This window comes from Blennius ocellaris, assembly GCF_963422515.1.
Source record: "Blennius ocellaris genome assembly, chromosome: 9".
In the NCBI taxonomy this organism is placed as follows: Eukaryota; Metazoa; Chordata; class Actinopteri; order Blenniiformes; family Blenniidae; genus Blennius; species Blennius ocellaris.
In genome coordinates this window covers 8,779,745-8,796,773 of record NC_137658.1, presented here as the reverse complement: position 1 = coordinate 8,796,773, position 17,029 = coordinate 8,779,745, and the positions used below count along the sequence as shown (strand labels likewise).

General features: G+C 42.3%; 3 protein-coding genes across 3 annotated transcripts in view; all 3 read left to right on the top strand.

Annotated features, from left to right (window-relative positions):
• LOC308134673 (uncharacterized protein) overlaps nt 1–17,029 on the top strand; it is a gene marked incomplete at both ends in the record, with an annotated part of 81,418 nt that overhangs the window by 43,037 nt on the left and 21,352 nt on the right. The window lies entirely within an intron of this gene.
• Nucleotides 24–10,409, top strand: LOC308134590 (uncharacterized protein; the record flags this gene model as incomplete). The annotated part of the gene is made up of 4 exons (XM_080502365.1): nt 24–2,444; nt 3,416–5,777; nt 8,283–9,661; nt 10,362–10,409. 4 exons carry the CDS (start codon nt 24–26, stop codon nt 10,407–10,409), a joined length of 6,210 nt encoding a protein of 2,069 aa, XP_080358491.1.
• LOC308134589 (protocadherin beta-16-like) lies at nt 10,647–16,803 on the top strand (the record flags this gene model as incomplete). Its single annotated transcript, XM_080502364.1, has 2 exons — nt 10,647–12,935; nt 15,316–16,803. 2 exons carry the CDS (start codon nt 10,647–10,649, stop codon nt 16,801–16,803), a joined length of 3,777 nt encoding a protein of 1,258 aa, XP_080358490.1.

Sequence of the window (17,029 nt, the reverse complement as noted above, 5' to 3'; positions counted from 1 at the left end):
ACGTCGTCTGTCCCTTTGGATTTATGATGGCTTGTTTGTGGACCGCTGCTGGCAGAGGCCGATGGCAAATACCGCTTTTTATTCTTTGTCTTCTGAAGCTGAGCTCCGTGACTGGTCAGGCTCGGTACTCCATACCGGAGGAGCAGGCGGAGGGATCGATTGTCGGAAATATTGCGAGGGATTTAGGCTTGGATGTTGCGAGACTGATGTCAGGTAAAGCTCGTATAATAACAAAAGGAAGTCGACAGTATGTTGATTTAAATCGAGACAAAGGAACACTTGTCATTAAAGAGCGAATCGACCGAGAAGATCTGTGCGGTAAGACTACGCCCTGCAGTTTCAGCTTCGAAGTCATTTTAGAAAACCCTATTCAGCTTTATCGTGTAACAGTGGAAGTAATTGACATTAACGATAACAGTCCATCATTCCCAAGAGAAGAAATTAGCTTAAAAATCTCTGAAAATGCAATACCAGGAACTCGCTTTACTTTAGTGAGTGCAGAGGACGCTGATGTTGGTCTCAATGATATTCAGAAATACACCCTCAAACCCTCTGATCATTTCAAATTGGAAGGACAAAATCACCCGGATGGGGGCAGATCAATCGAGATGGTATTACAAAACCAATTAGACCGAGAAAAAGAGGACACACAGTCATTCGTGTTAATAGCTATAGACGGTGGTGAGCCACACAGATCAGGGACCGTCCGTATTCATATTACTGTTTTGGACGCCAACGATAATGCTCCCGTGTGCAGTCAGCCTGTTTACAAAGCGGAGGTCAAGGAAAACTCTTCTGAAGGTACAGTAGTCACTACAGTTAGTGCCCATGATGCAGATGAGGGAATTAATGGCGAAGTTATGTATTCCATGCCACATTTATCCAAGGAGGAAAATCAGCTGTTTGAAGTGAATGATAAGAGTGGAGAGGTTAAAGTTGCAGGTAAACTAGACTTTGAAAAGTCTAAGACTTATACATTAAATGTTCAGGCAAGTGATCACGGTGGCTTCACTGATACATGCAAAGTAATTATTCAATTAATTGACGAGAATGATAATGTCCCAACAATACAGCTCATGTCATTTTCTAACTCGATATCGGAGGATTCACCTCCAGGTACCACTATTGCTGTGATCAACGTGGATGATGAAGACTCTGATGGTAATGGTGTTGTGAAATGCTCTATCAACTCTGATATTCCTTTTAAAATCGAGTCATCGTTAACAGGTTATTACACAATTGTGACCGATGATTTGTTAGATAGAGAAAGTGTTCCTGAGTACAATATCACCATAACTGTGTCAGACCAGGGCATACCTCCCCTGACAAGCAGTAAAAACATCAATGTGAAAGTGTCCGATGTGAATGATAGTCCCCCCAAATTTGACATGTCTGAATATAGTAAAATAGTACCAGAGAACAACTCCCCTGGCCGTTCAGTGTTTACTCTCGCTGCCACTGATCCAGACTGGGGCCAGAACGCTCGCATTTCTTACTTTCTGGAGGAAAAAGAAATCAATGGCGTCGCTGTTTCATCGTTAGTGTCAATAAATTCAGAAAGTGGTATTGTTCATGCAATGCGATCATTTGATTATGAACAGATCAAATACTTTGAATTTAATGTAACCGCTCGAGATGCTGGGTCTCCTCCTCTGAGCTCTGTGGCTATGGTTAAAATAATAGTTCAAGACCAGAACGACAACCCCCCTCAGGTCCTGTACCCAGTGCAGACTGGTGGCTCTGTGGTGGCTGAGATGGTGCCTCGTTCAGCAGATGTGGGCTACCTGGTGACTAAAGTGGTGGCTGTTGATGTGGACTCTGGACAGAATGCCTGGCTCTCATATAAACTACAGAAAGCATCAGACAGGGCGCTGTTTGAAGTGGGCTTACAGAATGGAGAAATCAGAACTATCCGCCAAGTGAATGATAAAGATGCTGTGAAACAAAGACTGACTGTTATAGTGGAGGACAACGGACAGCCCTCTCGTTCAGCTACAGTCATTGTGAACGTGGCGGTGGCGGACAGCTTTCCTGAAGTGATGTCAGAATTCACCGATCTGATCCACGACAAGGAGTACAATGACAACCTGACTTTTTACTTAGTGTTGGCTCTGGCTGTAGTTTCCTTCCTGTTCATCACCTGTGTGGTGGTGATCATATCAGTGAAAATCTACAGATGGCGACAGTCTCGCGTCCTTTATCACTCCAACCTGCCTGTGATTCCATATTATCCACCACGTTACTCAGACACTTTGGGAACAGGAACACTCCAACACGTGTACAATTACGAGGTGTGCAGGACCACTGACTCCAGAAAGAGTGACTGTAAATTCGGCAGAGCTGGTAGTCAGAACGTGCTGATAATGGACCCCAGTTCAACAGGGACGATGCAGCGGATACAGAGTGAGAAGAGCATCCTGGATGAACCTGACTCTCCTATCGAGGTTAGTTGAACAATTTTTGTTCCCTTGAGAGGTTACCCTTTTTTCACTGTTTTTCGATATGCCGCGATTTGTATCTGCTTTTGGATTAGTTAATCCAACGCATTTAGCTGCGGACTCGTGTTTTCAGGACCAGGGACAGCAATTGTATTTGCCTACCCAAATCTGCTATTAGTTCATGTTCTCAAACTCAAGCACATTAAATTTACTTAATTTAAATTTGTTTACTTCTCTCTAACATGATTGCATTGTGTCTTGAAGCAGGATTATCTTTTTTTTTTTTTTTTTTAATACTAGCATGGTAGTAATAATGGAAAACACACATACTGTCACTTCTGAAGGTTCTCTTCCGCCCGTATTTATTTAATGTTTTCTTTCGTGTATGTTTTTTTTAGCTAATGTATCTAACAGTTTTTCTTCATTCAGCTGTTAAGGGGTATATTAATAATATAATCAATATGCCATTAATATAAAGGTGCGACAATTGGATTGTATTTGTGCGTTCTTCATATGATACTTTTTACGATGCTTAAGTTTAATTCAAATCCAGTTGATTGTTTATATTTTGTCTTGGGTGATATTTTAGATCACACAATGAAAACGACTGTTACATTACCGTTATAGTCGGGGCTGTTCATTCCTCGATTCGGGCTCTAAGAGACGCTGTTGGTCAGCAAAACAGGGACTCGGGGTGATGGTTTGTCAGGGAGGAGAGAGAGAAAGAGAGAGAGAGAGAGAGAGAGAGAGAGAGAGAGAGAGAGAGAGAGAGAGAGAGAGAGAGGAGGGAGGTAAAGCAATCTTCATACGTGCGGGGATATGAGAAAATCCAGTCACAAGGACTCCACATTTTGGATTATACAACTTCTTTTTTTCATATCTGTGCCTTGACGTCTATTTTGGGGGATTTTTATTCGTAAATTAATGATTTAATTGGAAGATTCGTTGTTTTTTCTCTTGGTGACATGGGCTTACAGCAGCATCGATGCGGAAAATGGACAGCAACATGGCAACTATATATTTTCGCTTCGGCGATATCCGTGATCGGCGGTCAAATTCGGTATTCAATTCCGGAAGAGATGAAAAAAGGATCCATTGTCGGTAATGTAGCACAAGACCTTGGTTTGGATCTGAAAAGGCTCCGGTCTGGTCGGGCCCGGATTGTGACCGGAGAAAACAACCAGTACACCGAGCTGAAGACAGACAAAGGGACTTTAGTGGTGAACGAGAGGATAGACCGAGAGGAGCTCTGTGGGGAGGTGACACCGTGCAGCTTTAGCTTTGAAATTATTTTAGAGGACCCAATTGAACTACACAGGATAACGATCGAGATTTTAGACGTCAATGACCATGCACCCTCGTTCAAAAATAAAGTGATTGATTTAGAAATAAGCGAGTCTGCAACAATAGGATCCCATTTCGACTTGGAGAGCGCTTATGATCCCGATGCGGGGATTCACGGCTTGCAAAATTACGTTCTATCACCTAATGATAACTTCGTTTTAAAACAACACTCCAACGCCGACGGAGTTCACTTTGCTGTGATGATTTTACAGAAGCCACTGGACAGGGAGTTGAACCCGCATCTTTCTTTAAAGCTGATAGCAGTCGATGGAGGGACTCCACAGCGCTCTGGTACAGTGAATATGGAGATCACTGTTCTTGATGCCAATGATAACCCTCCAGTATTTAATCAGTCTGTGTATAAAGCTACAGTGGAAGAAAATGTTCCTATTGGAACCTACATAACAACAGTCAATGCATCCGATGCCGACACGGGCTCAAATGGCGAAGTTACATATAGTTTGTCTGACGTCAAGGGAAAAAATGCAGGGAAATTCGAAATTGACAGTGTTTCTGGAAAAATATCAGTTCTTGATATTATAGATTTCGAAAAAGACAGAAAATACGAGATTAGAGTTATTGCGAAGGACCAAGGTAGTTTAAGTGATGCCACTAAAGTTGTCATTGAGGTTGTAGATGTGAATGATAATTATCCCCTTATTAATATAATGTCATTCTCGAGTGTAATTTCAGAGGATGTCTCGCCAGGTACAACTATAGCAGTTTTTAATGTGAAAGATGCAGATTCTGAGAAAAACGGACAGATACATTGTTCAATAGATTCCAACCTCCCGTTTAAAATCCAATCTTCTTTGACTGGTTACTATAATTTACTTTCAGATGTAGCCTTCGATCGCGAAACAAAATCTGAGTACAATATAACAATAACTGCAACTGACTCAGGTTCATCCCCACTTTACACGAGAAAAACCTTACATCTAAAACTTTCAGATGTAAACGACAATGCTCCGGTCTTCACCAAGCCAAATTATTCTGCATATGTAACTGAGAACAATCCATCTGGGATATCAATAGTCAGTATAAGTGCAAAAGATGATGACTGGAACCAAAATGCGAGAGTCTCATATTTTCTGGAAGACACGCACATCAGTGGACAGCCAGTTTCTTCCTTTGTGTCAATAAACTCTGAAACTGGCGTTATCAATGCAGTGCGCTCTTTTGACTATGAACAAATTAAAGAGCTTGGTTTCACTATCAAAGCTCAGGATGGAGGCTCTCCTCCACTCAGCAGCAACGTCACAGTGAAAATCCAGATCCAGGACCAGAACGACAACCCCCCTCAGGTCCTGTACCCAGTGCAGACTGGTGGCTCTGTGGTGGCTGAGATGGTGCCTCGTTCAGCTGATGTGGGCTATCTGGTGACTAAAGTGGTGGCTGTTGATGTAGACGCTGGACAGAACGCCTGGCTCTCATATAAACTGCAGAAAGCAACAGACAGGGCGCTGTTTGAAGTGGGCTTACAGAATGGAGAAATCAGGACTATCCGCCAAGTGAATGATAAAGATGCAGTGAAACAAAGACTGGCTGTTATAGTGGAGGACAACGGACAGCCCTCTCGTTCAGCTACAGTCATTGTGAACGTGGCGGTGGCGGACAGCTTCCCTGAAGTGATGTCAGAGTTCACCGACATGATCCACGATAAGGAGTACAATGACAACCTGACTTTTTATTTAGTATTGGCTCTGGCTGTAGTTTCCTTCCTGTTCATCACTTGTGTGGTGGTGATTATATCAGTGAAAATCTACAGATGGAGACAGTCTCGCATCCTGTATCACTCCAACCTGCCTGTTATTCCATATTATCCACCACGTTACTCGGATACTTTGGGGACAGGAACTCTCCAACATGTGTACAATTACGAGGTGTGCAGGACGACTGACTCCAGAAAGAGTGACTGTAAGTTCGGCAGAGCAGGTAGTCAGAACGTGCTGATAATGGACCCCAGTTCAACCGGGACGATGCAGCGGATACAGAGTGAGAAGAGCATCCTGGATGAACCTGACTCTCCTATTGAGGTTAGTTTCACAGAGAAATATGTTTAGATAAAAACACATTACTGCTTTGTACATGACTATACTTTTCTTCCCGTTGTTGTTGTTGTTGTTCACTGATAAGTGACCTAGAGAACATATGGATATATTCTTATTAACGTTTTATTTTCTATTTTCTTTTTTTCTATTCATGTCTGACATTATTTTGATATGTAAGTTATCCTTTCAATATATAAGACGAACGTTCTCCTGGCTCTTGGTGTCTTCATGGTCATAAGGTCTACATATGTATATAACGAACTGTGGTCCTTCCATAAGTTTATGTCTTCCATGTTGTATGTTTCTTATATGGTATATCAGTAGAGTATTTGGAAATCAGAACACATTGATTCGAGCATTATGAATATACAAGTTTGTTAGATCTAGCATTTCATCTCATTCACACTGCCGTAAAATACACATGATTGGATCAATTATCGCCGTTATTCTTGCTAAATAACGCTCCTCTCCTAATGATTACATCTACACTTATGTTTCAGTATTTCAGCCTCAGTGAAACTAAAGGTCTCTAAAAGCTTCACCTGATGCCTTCCAACTTGAACGTGGGAAAAAAGAACCCTCAAACATTACTGCTTCAGCTTTGTGTTTTGGATTTTAATTCAGTACCATGGAAAGCTCCTCAGCCCAGCTCGGGACCGTTTCAGGTTTCAGAACAGGCTAGAAAGTGTCGTCTAAAGTTGTACAGTTCGTCATTACATTTCAGACCGACATTTCCTCCGGGTTTTATGTGTTGATTCTCTGTGTGTGTGTGTGTGTGTGTGTGTGTGTGTGTGTGTGTGTGTGTGTGTGTGTGTGTGTGTGTGTGTGTGTGTGTGTGTGTGTGTGTGCGTGCGTGCGTGCGTGCGTGTGTGTGTGTGTGTGTGTGTGTGTGTGTGTGCGTGCGTGCGTGTGTGTGTGTGTGTGTGTGCGCATACCTTTACATGCAGCTGAGTACATGGAAATCTAGAGTGTATTTGTCACTTCCTTTCTTTCTTTTTTTATGTATTTATTGGGGTACCACCGTTTTGTCATCTACATACCTTACACAGTGAAGATAAACTTCCGTGCGTTTTTATCGGTTCCAGGCTATACTGAGGGTATCACATAACGTGGTGACAGTGCATTATCCCTGCTTTCCACAGCAGTGTGTAGTTCAGCTTCGTGGACTCTTAGGGCCGCTGTTGACCAAACGGTGATTTTGAGGAGATGGAGCCAGCAGTTCCTCCACCCATTAGTACGGATATAGGACAAGAGAAAAGACACAATGAACAGAACGGAATACGATATCTACGTGATTCGTACTGAGTGGATGAATGCGTCTTTCCATTGTGATTTACGGTTTAGTTGGTGATTACAAAACGGATTACATCTCCATTCAAATTGGATGTTGTCTGGATTTATGCGCGTTTTTTTTTACTCGACAGTAACACGACGGTCAGAACAATGAAACTGCAAGTATTGCTTCTCATCTCATTATTTAGCATCAGCGTAGTAACTGGGCAGGTCAGTTACTCGGTTCCAGAGGAGCTGCCGAAAGGATCGTTCGTCGGTGATCTTGTGCAAGATTTGGGTCTGGATGTGAAAAGATTGAAGTCAGGAAAAGCTCGCATATATGTGGGTGACAGCGCAGAGTACATCGAACTGAACAAGGAAAAAGGAGTCCTCCTTGTCAAAAATAAAATAGATCGAGAGCAAATCTGTGCACAAACGACACCCTGTGCTTTGCATTTACAGGTAATTTTAGAGAATCCGATGGAATTTCACAGCGTTGACGTTGAAGTCAAAGACGTCAATGACAACGCTCCGATGTTCAAACGCGGTGAAATGAAATTCAGAATAAGCGAGTCAGCTGTAATTGGAACCGTATTTTTACTCGAGCAGGCAATCGATCTGGATGTGGGTGAAAATGGCCTACAGAATTATTTGTTAAAGCCAACTGAAAATTTTGCGTTAAGGCTGCAGAATCAAGCAGATGGAAGCAAGGTTGTTGAAATGGTTTTGCAAAAACCTCTTGATCGAGAAAAACAAGATCATTTGGCGCTCGTCCTGACTGCAATAGACGGCGGAGAGCCACAGCTTTCAGGCGCCGTTCAGATACACATAACTGTGCTTGATAGTAACGATAATGCTCCAGTTTTTACGCAGCGAACGTATAAATCTACCTTGCGAGAAAATTCACGATCAGGGATGGTAGTGATCACAGTCAGTGCCACAGACTTGGATGAGGGCTCAAATGGAAAATTATCCTATTCAATTTTAAATTCTGTTGATGACGCTGCTGAAATGTTCGACATAAATGAAGAAACTGGTGAAGTTAAATTGGTAGGAAGTACAGACTTTGAAAAAAAGCGGCAGTATCAAATTCATGTTAAAGCCAGTGACGAAGGAGGACTGACTGATTCGTGTAAGATTATTGTTGAAATACTTGATACAAATGACAACAACCCAGCAATTAATGTAATGTCAGAGTCCAGTGTGGTGGCAGAGGACATCCAGCCGGGCACAGTTGTGACCATTGTAAATATTCAAGATCCGGACTCCGGTGAAAATGGAAAAGTTAATTGTGATATAAACAAAAATGTGCCATTTTCAGTCTTATCCACATCGAATAATTTTTTCAGTATCACAACAGATAGTGATTTAGACCGAGAGATATCATCAGAATATAACATCATAGTGACCTGCTCTGATGAAGGAGTCCCCTCCCTCTCCAGCAGCGTCACTCTCACCTTGCAGATCTCTGATGTAAATGATAACGCACCTGTCTTTGAGAGGAGCTCATACGAGGCCTACATAGTAGAAAACAACACACCAGGCCTCTCTGTAGTCACAGTAATCGCGACAGACGCTGACTGGAATCAGAATGCCCGTGTTTCTTACATCCTGGAGGACTCATCTGTTAACGGAGTGCCAGTCTCCTCATATGTGTCCGTCAGTGCAGATAGTGGAGTCATCCATTCAGTGCGCTCGTTTGACTATGAACAGATCAAAGATTTTATGTTCCACGTTAAAGCTCAGGATGGAGGCTCTCCTCCACTCAGCAGCAACGTGACAGTGAAAATCAAGATTCAGGACCAGAACGACAACCCACCTCAGGTCCTGTACCCAGTGCAGACTGGTGGCTCTGTGGTGGCTGAGATGGTGCCTCGTTCAGCAGATGTGGGCTATCTGGTGACTAAAGTGGTGGCTGTTGATGTGGACTCTGGACAGAATGCCTGGCTCTCATATAAACTACAGAAAGCCACAGACAGGGCGTTGTTTGAAGTGGGTTTGCAGAATGGAGAAATCAGAACTGTAAGTCAAGTGAATGATAAAGATGCAGTGAAACAAAGACTGGCTGTAATAGTGGAAGACAACGGACAGCCCTCTCGTTCAGCTACAGTCATTGTGAACGTGGCGGTGGCGGACAGCTTCCCTGAAGTGATGTTAGAGTTCACCGACCAGATCCACGACAAGGAATACAATGACAACCTGACTTTTTACTTAGTGTTGGCTCTGGCTGTAGTTTCCTTCCTGTTCATCACCTGTGTGGTGGTGATTATATCAGTGAAAATCTACAGATGGAGACAGTCTCGCGTCCTGTATCACTCCAACCTGCCTGTGATTCCATATTATCCACCACGATACTCGGACACTTTGGGGACAGGAACTCTCCAACATGTGTACAATTACGAGGTGTGCAGAACGACTGACTCCAGAAAGAGTGACTGTAAATTCGGAATTGCTGGGAGTCAGAACGTGCTGATAATGGACCCCAGTTCAACAGGGACGATGCAGCGGATACAGAATGAGAAGAGCCTCTTGGACGAACCTGATTCCCCTGTTGAGGTTAGTCTCTACAATGTACATTACTCTCATTTTTATGTTTCCCAACACAGAAAAGTACTGACACAATCATCTGGAATATGTTTAATTAGCGTCACTGTTTTGCAAAAGTTTTTTTCTGCAAACGTAGCTTGAGTTCCAGCACCACGGACAGTGCTTGCAAAGTCATGCGCTTGTCCTTCCTCTTTCTCAGACATTTATTGTATTTCAAATAATATTAACACTTATAGAAAACATCGAAAAACAGCATCGCATCGAAAAGATACCTTCAATAGCTCCCTGTGTCATTGGTTAATAGGCTACTTTTGTTATCTTACAGAGTCAGTGTGTGTCAATTTGATAATGATTTAACAGCATTGCGGTTAATTACGAGAATATAGTTGTTAAATTCCTGCTCTTTGTTCTAATCTTCGACTCAGAATATTCAGCAATCTGCACATAAGTAATTAAAATAAACATTTGTGATTTGGTCCTGTAGAATTTATGTTTCTGTTAATGTTGGGTTATTTTTCCTATTATATATCATATATATCATATCATCGATTAGTGATGAATTGTGCCTGCCTCTTTAAGAGGCATCGCACAATTATTATTTAACATATTGTTGTAGACATGTTGTGATCCTAAATTAAAGTATAATTATGTCAGTAAAAGCAAGAGCCTGTTCTTTTTGTTATACTACGCCTCTACAAACACCCTGCAGTCCAGCACACTGCACAGAGAGTGCCGCTGTTCACCGCTAAGTTTCTGAAGAAACATGCAGCACCTCCCAATCACGTCAGCAATGTGTATTCAGAAGCAAAGCCTGCGCTTTCAGTCGGATTACCCATGCAGATCAGAAGCAAGGGATGTGGCGAATATCTATTTTTTTTGTTTAATATTCCAAAAAGATTTTACCTTTGGACCTAAATGATTTGTCTCGAAGTAAAAATCGGAAGCTGAAGAGGGATTTTACATGTTTTCTTCAAAACACGAGTCGATCGGAACAATGGGAATGGGAATGCTGTTGTTTATCTCGATGCTTTCTCTCCGTGTCATACGGGCGCAGGTCAGCTATTCTGTCCCAGAGGAAATGGAAAAGGGAGCTATTATAGGTAATATAGCCAATGATTTAGGTCTACCAGTAGGCAGATTAAATTCCGGTAAAGCTCGCATTTTTACTGGCAACACTGTGGAGTACGTCGAGCTGAAGCGAGAAAAAGGAGTGCTCCTCATGAAGGAGAGAATAGACCGAGAAGCGCTCTGTGGTCAAACAATGCCGTGCGCGCTTCATTTCCAAATGATCCTGGAAAACCCCATGGAGTTTTACACGGTGACGGTTGAAATCACCGATATAAACGACAACCCTCCGACATTTGAGAGAGGTGAGATGAAATATGACATCTCCGAGTCGGCTCTCATTGGAGCTCGATTTGTCCTAGAAAAGGCGATTGACGGAGACGTTGGTATAAATGGCTTAAGTGGCTACACTCTAAAACCCAGCGATAATTTTGCATTGAAAACCACTAGCCGTGGGGATGGCAGTAAAAATGTCGAAATGGTTTTACAAAAACCCTTAGATAGAGAGAAACGCGAGCATTTATCATTAATTCTTACCGCTCTGGATGGTGGTTCACCACAGCTCTCAGGGACACTGCGAATAGCTATAACTGTCTTAGACGTAAATGATAATCCACCTATTTGTTCAAGGGCAGAGTATAAAGCGAGTGTAAAAGAAAACGCTCCGATTGGCACTGTTATAACGACAGTTAAGGCCACCGATGTAGATAAAGGAATTAACGGAAAAGTGACCTATCTGATTCCTAAATCCACAGCTGCAAGTTTTTTTAAAATAGATCCAGACAGTGGCGTGTTGACCCTTGCGAGCAATGTAGATTATGAAAAAAATAGACTTTACGAGCTTGATGTGCAGGTATCCGATCAAGGAGGGTTATCTGACGCATGTAAGGTAATTGTAGATGTGACAGACACAAACGATAATGCTCCGATAATTAATATCATGTCTCGCGCAAATACACTGTTTGAAAACATGAACCCAGGAACGGTGGTGACAATGCTTAATATTCAAGATCCAGACTCAAACGAGAACGGCAAAGTTAATTGTGTTTTAAACAAAGATATACCTTTCGACATTAAATCGTCCACAAACCATTTTTTCACTGTTGTAACAGACAGTGATTTGGACCGAGAGGAATCCCCTGAATATAACATCACAGTGACCTGCTCTGATGACGGAGTTCCCTCCCTCTCCAGCAGCGTCACTCTCACCTTACAGATTTCTGATGTAAATGATAACGCACCTGTCTTTGAGATGAGATCATATGAGGCCTTCATAGTAGAAAACAACACTCCAGGACTCTCTATATTAACAGTAAAAGCTAAAGACGGTGATTGGAACCAGAATGCCCGTGTTTCATACATACTAGAGGACTCGTCTATTAACGGAGTGCCAGTCACCTCATATGTGTCCGTCAGTGCAGATAGTGGAGTCATCCATGCAGTGCGCTCCTTTGATTACGAACAGATTAAAAATGTCCACTTTTATGTTAAAGCTCAGGATGGAGGTTCTCCTCCACTTTGCAGCAACGTGACAGTTAAAATCCAGATCCAGGACCAGAACGACAACCCCCCTCAGGTCCTGTACCCAGTGCAGACTGGTGGCTCTGTGGTGGCTGAGATGGTGCCTCGTTCAGCAGATGTGGGCTACCTGGTGACTAAAGTGGTGGCTGTTGATGTGGACTCTGGACAGAATGCCTGGCTCTCATATAAACTACAGAAAGCCACAGACAGGGCGCTGTTTGAAGTTGGCTTGCAAAATGGAGAAATCAGAACTATCCGCCAAGTCAATGATAAAGATGCAGTGAAACAGAGACTGGCTGTTATAGTGGAGGACAACGGACAGCCCTCTCGTTCAGCTACAGTCATTGTGAACGTGGCGGTGGCGGACAGCTTCCCTGAAGTGATGTCAGAGTTCACCGACCTGATCCACGACAAGGAGTACAATGACAACCTGACTTTTTATTTAGTGTTGGCTCTGGCTGTAGTTTCCTTCTTGTTCATCACCTGTGTCGTGGTGATCATTTCAGTGAAAATCTACAGATGGAGACAGTCTCGCGTCCTTTATCACTCCAACCTGCCTGTGATTCCATATTATCCACCACGTTACTCGGATACTTTGGGGACAGGAACTCTCCAACATGTGTACAATTACGAGGTGTGCAGGACGACTGACTCCAGAAAGAGTGACTGTAAGTTCGGCAGAGCTGGTAGTCAGAACGTGCTGATAATGGACCCAAGTTTAACCGGGACGATGCAGCGGATACAGAGTGAGAAGAGCATCCTGGATGAACCTGATTCACCTATCGAGGTTAGAAGCTCTTAATTTAGATTTTTCTATGTTCTTTTACGTACTCTCTTGTATTGGTCTCACGTTTTTTTTATATTTCTAATCATCCATAAGTCTCACTTGGTTGTGTTTTTGTATTACACGTTTGATCTTTAATACAAGTCTTCGTACTGTGAGGCGGCATGGCTCGGTTGGTAGAGCGGTCGTTACGCAAGACACTGAACCCCAAACTGCCTGGGTGAATGTAATGTGAGAGCGAGTTGTTGTTAGTCGTCAGAGGGCCCGATGGCGCAGTTGGGCAGCCTCGCTTCCGTCAGTTTGCCCCCAGGGAAGCTGTGGCTACATACGTAGCTTACCACCACCGTGTATGGAGTGAATGGATAATGCAATGTAAAGCGTCTTTGAGTGTCCAGAAAAGCGCTGTATAAAACCCATGTATTTGTGTATTTTTGGGGGGAAATTTAAAAAAATAAAAAAATACCTGTACGTTATACTTTTAAAACCATATTCAGTCATTTGAAACTGACAATCAGTTAAAGTGTTGATAAAAGTGGTATTGGTCATCTTACAAGGTTACAACATTGGTAGTATGGCCTTGTCATTCGACTGCTTAACTTCAGGACCGTGGACAGTGACACACATACCGAGCCTCTTGCAGCAGCATGTCGTGCTTTTCAATAAAGGAGAGCGTTTCCACAATTGTATTGTTACCCCAAACATCTATTTTCAACATTGACATCCGGACATAAGTTTTAATCAGTGTGACGTTATAATTATAATTATTATGTATTATTTAATCGCTATGCTTTGAATCGATACTATACGCTGAAAGACAACTCTGTACAAGGCGGGCTCTTTTGATTGAACAATCCATTCAGATATTGATATTATTATTTCCTTTACTTTTAAGACATACCAAACATTATTGATTGGTTGTCTAAACACCTATGGAAAGTGGAGCATGTCATCAAAATGTGTTTTGTTGTTGTCAAATCAAACTCATCATTTACATACAGTGGAGTTAATTTGTAGTTGGTGTTCTGCAGTATTCTGATTTGGACTCTTAGGGCCGCTGTTGGCTAAATTGTTGCTGAATGAAAGAGGATTTGTAGCAGTACCTCCCTTCTAAAGTCGTCAGTATACAAAGACAAAACGGCGAAACAGGATCGAATAATGCTGATTGAGATGGACTGATTAAAAATTAAACCTTCCGCATTTCACTTTGGAGCAATCGGATTCTTAAGATACCACTGAAAACCAGGCTATGGGATCGATTTGGACTCCGATTTGTGGATTATAAGTGGATTTTGTAGCTTCGCTGTGGAAAAAAAGATCGAGTTGAACAATGAATCTGCAAGTACTGGTGTTTATTTCCCTCCTTTCTTTCGACGCAGTGATCGCTCAGGTCAGCTACTCTATTCCGGAGGAAATGTCAAAAGGATCTCTAGTGGGAAACATAGCGCAGGATTTGGGTTTGGAAATTAAACGTTTGGCATCCGGTAAAGCAAAGATCTACACTAGAAACAGCGACGAGTACATCGAGCTGAGCAGAGAAAGAGGAGTCCTCCTCGTCAAGCAAAGGATCGACAGAGAGGCGCTGTGTACAGAGACGGCGCTTTGTGCTTTGCATTTCCAGATAATTTTGGAGAATCCGATGGAGTTTTACACGGTTACTGTACAGATTACTGATATTAACGATAATGCACCGACCTTTGAAAAGAATGAAATTCAATTTAAAATCAGTGAATCGGCAGCGACCGGAGCTAAATTCATGCTAAAAAGAGCAGCCGATCTGGATGTCGGACGGAATGGAGTTCATAATTATGAACTCAAACCAACAAATAATTTTGCTCTAAAAATGCACAATAACGCAGATGGCAATAAAAACGTGGAGATGGTTTTACAAAAGCCTCTCGACAGAGAGAAACAGGAGCAGATTTCTCTCGTATTAACAGCGGTAGATGGGGGAGAGCCGCAGATGTCAGGAACGATGCTGATCGTTATTACAGTTTTAGACGTGAACGATAACGCTCCTGTTTTTACACAGCAAACATACAAAGCTACACTTACTGAGAATTCACGTAAAGGTACAATCGTTGCTACTGTAGCAGCCTCAGATGTAGATGAAGGCTCTAATAGTAAAGTAACCTATTCAATTACTAACACGTTGGACAATGTAGGAAAAATATTTGAGGTGCGGGAGGCAACTGGTGAGGTTTTTTTAATTGGAAATGTTGATTTTGAAAAAATTAAACATTTCCAGATAGACCTAGTTGCAAGTGATGATGGAGGACTAACTGATACTTGCAAGTTAATTGTTGATGTGCAGGATATAAACGATAACACACCTGAAATCAATATAATGTCAAAGTCAAACATTATCACAGAAGATGCTGAACTCAATACAGTTGTAACTATGATACACATTGAGGACCTAGACTCGGGAGAAAATGGGAACACGAAATGCTATATCAATGAAAATATACCATTCATACTAAAATCCTCCTCAAATAATTTTTATCGTTTAATGACAGACAGTGATTTAGACCGAGAGATATCATCTGAGTATAATATCACAGTGACGTGCTCCGATGAGGGAGTGCCCTCCCTCTCTAGCAGCGTCACTCTCACCTTACAAATCTCTGATGTAAATGATAACGCACCTGTCTTTGAGAAAAGTTCGTATGAATCATACATAGTAGAAAATAACAAACCAAGTACCTCCATTTTCACAGTGAAAGCTACAGATTTTGACTGGAACCAAAATGCTCGTGTTTCTTATATACTGGAGGACTCCTCTATTAACGGAGTGTCAGTCTCCTCATATGTGTCCGTCAGTGCAGATAGTGGAGTCATTCATGCAGTGCGCTCGTTTGACTACGAACAGATCAAAGAGTTCCAGTTTCTTGTTAAAGCTCAGGATGGAGGCTCTCCTCCACTCAGCAGCAATGTGACCGTGAAAATCCAGATCCAGGACCAGAACGACAACCCCCCTCAGGTCCTGTACCCAGTGCAGACTGGTGGCTCTGTGGTGGCTGAGATAGTGCCTCGTTCAGCAGATGTGGGCTATCTGGTGACTAAAGTGGTGGCTGTTGATGTGGACTCTGGACAGAATGCCTGGCTCTCATATAAACTACAGAAAGCCACGGACAGGGCGCTGTTTGAAGTTGGCTTACAGAATGGAGAAATCAGAACTATCCGTCAAGTGAATGATAAAGATGCAGTGAAACAAAGACTGGCTGTTATAGTGGAGGACAACGGACAGCCCTCTCGTTCAGCTACAGTCATTGTGAACGTGGCGGTGGCGGACAGCTTCCCTGAAGTGATGTCAGAATTCACCGACCAGATCCACGACAAGGAGTACAATGACAACCTGACTTTTTACTTAGTGTTGGCTCTGGCTGTAGTTTCCTTCCTGTTCATCACTTGTGTGGTGGTGATCATATCAGTGAAAATCTACAGATGGAGACAGTCCCGCGTCCTTTATCACTCCAACCTGCCTGTGATTCCATATTATCCACCACGTTACTCGGACACTTTGGGGACAGGAACTCTCCAACACGTGTACAATTACGAGGTGTGCAGGACGACTGACTCCAGAAAGAGTGACTGTAAATTCGGCAGAGCTGGTAGTCAGAACGTGCTGATAATGGACCCCAGTTTAACCGGGACGATGCAGCGGATACAGAGTGAGAAGAGCATCCTGGATGAACCTGACTCTCCTCTGGAGGTTAGTTCAATAATGATGCTTTACATTAATACATTTCAGATTTCTCTTGAGGATATATATATGTCATAATATCTCAAAATTATCATAAGTTAAAAGTTTGTTTTCCATCCTTAGGTTTCAGTTAGTATTTACTTGTGATCATTCTTTTCTGTTTGATGTCCAAACCTGATTCCATAATTTTACTATTTGAAACCTATAAATATGATTTTCTTTCTTTTTTTTTTTTTTTTAGGTCACGTGATTGTTTTTCTTATTCATTTTTGAGGGCTTTTCAAATAATGTATTGTTGAAAAAC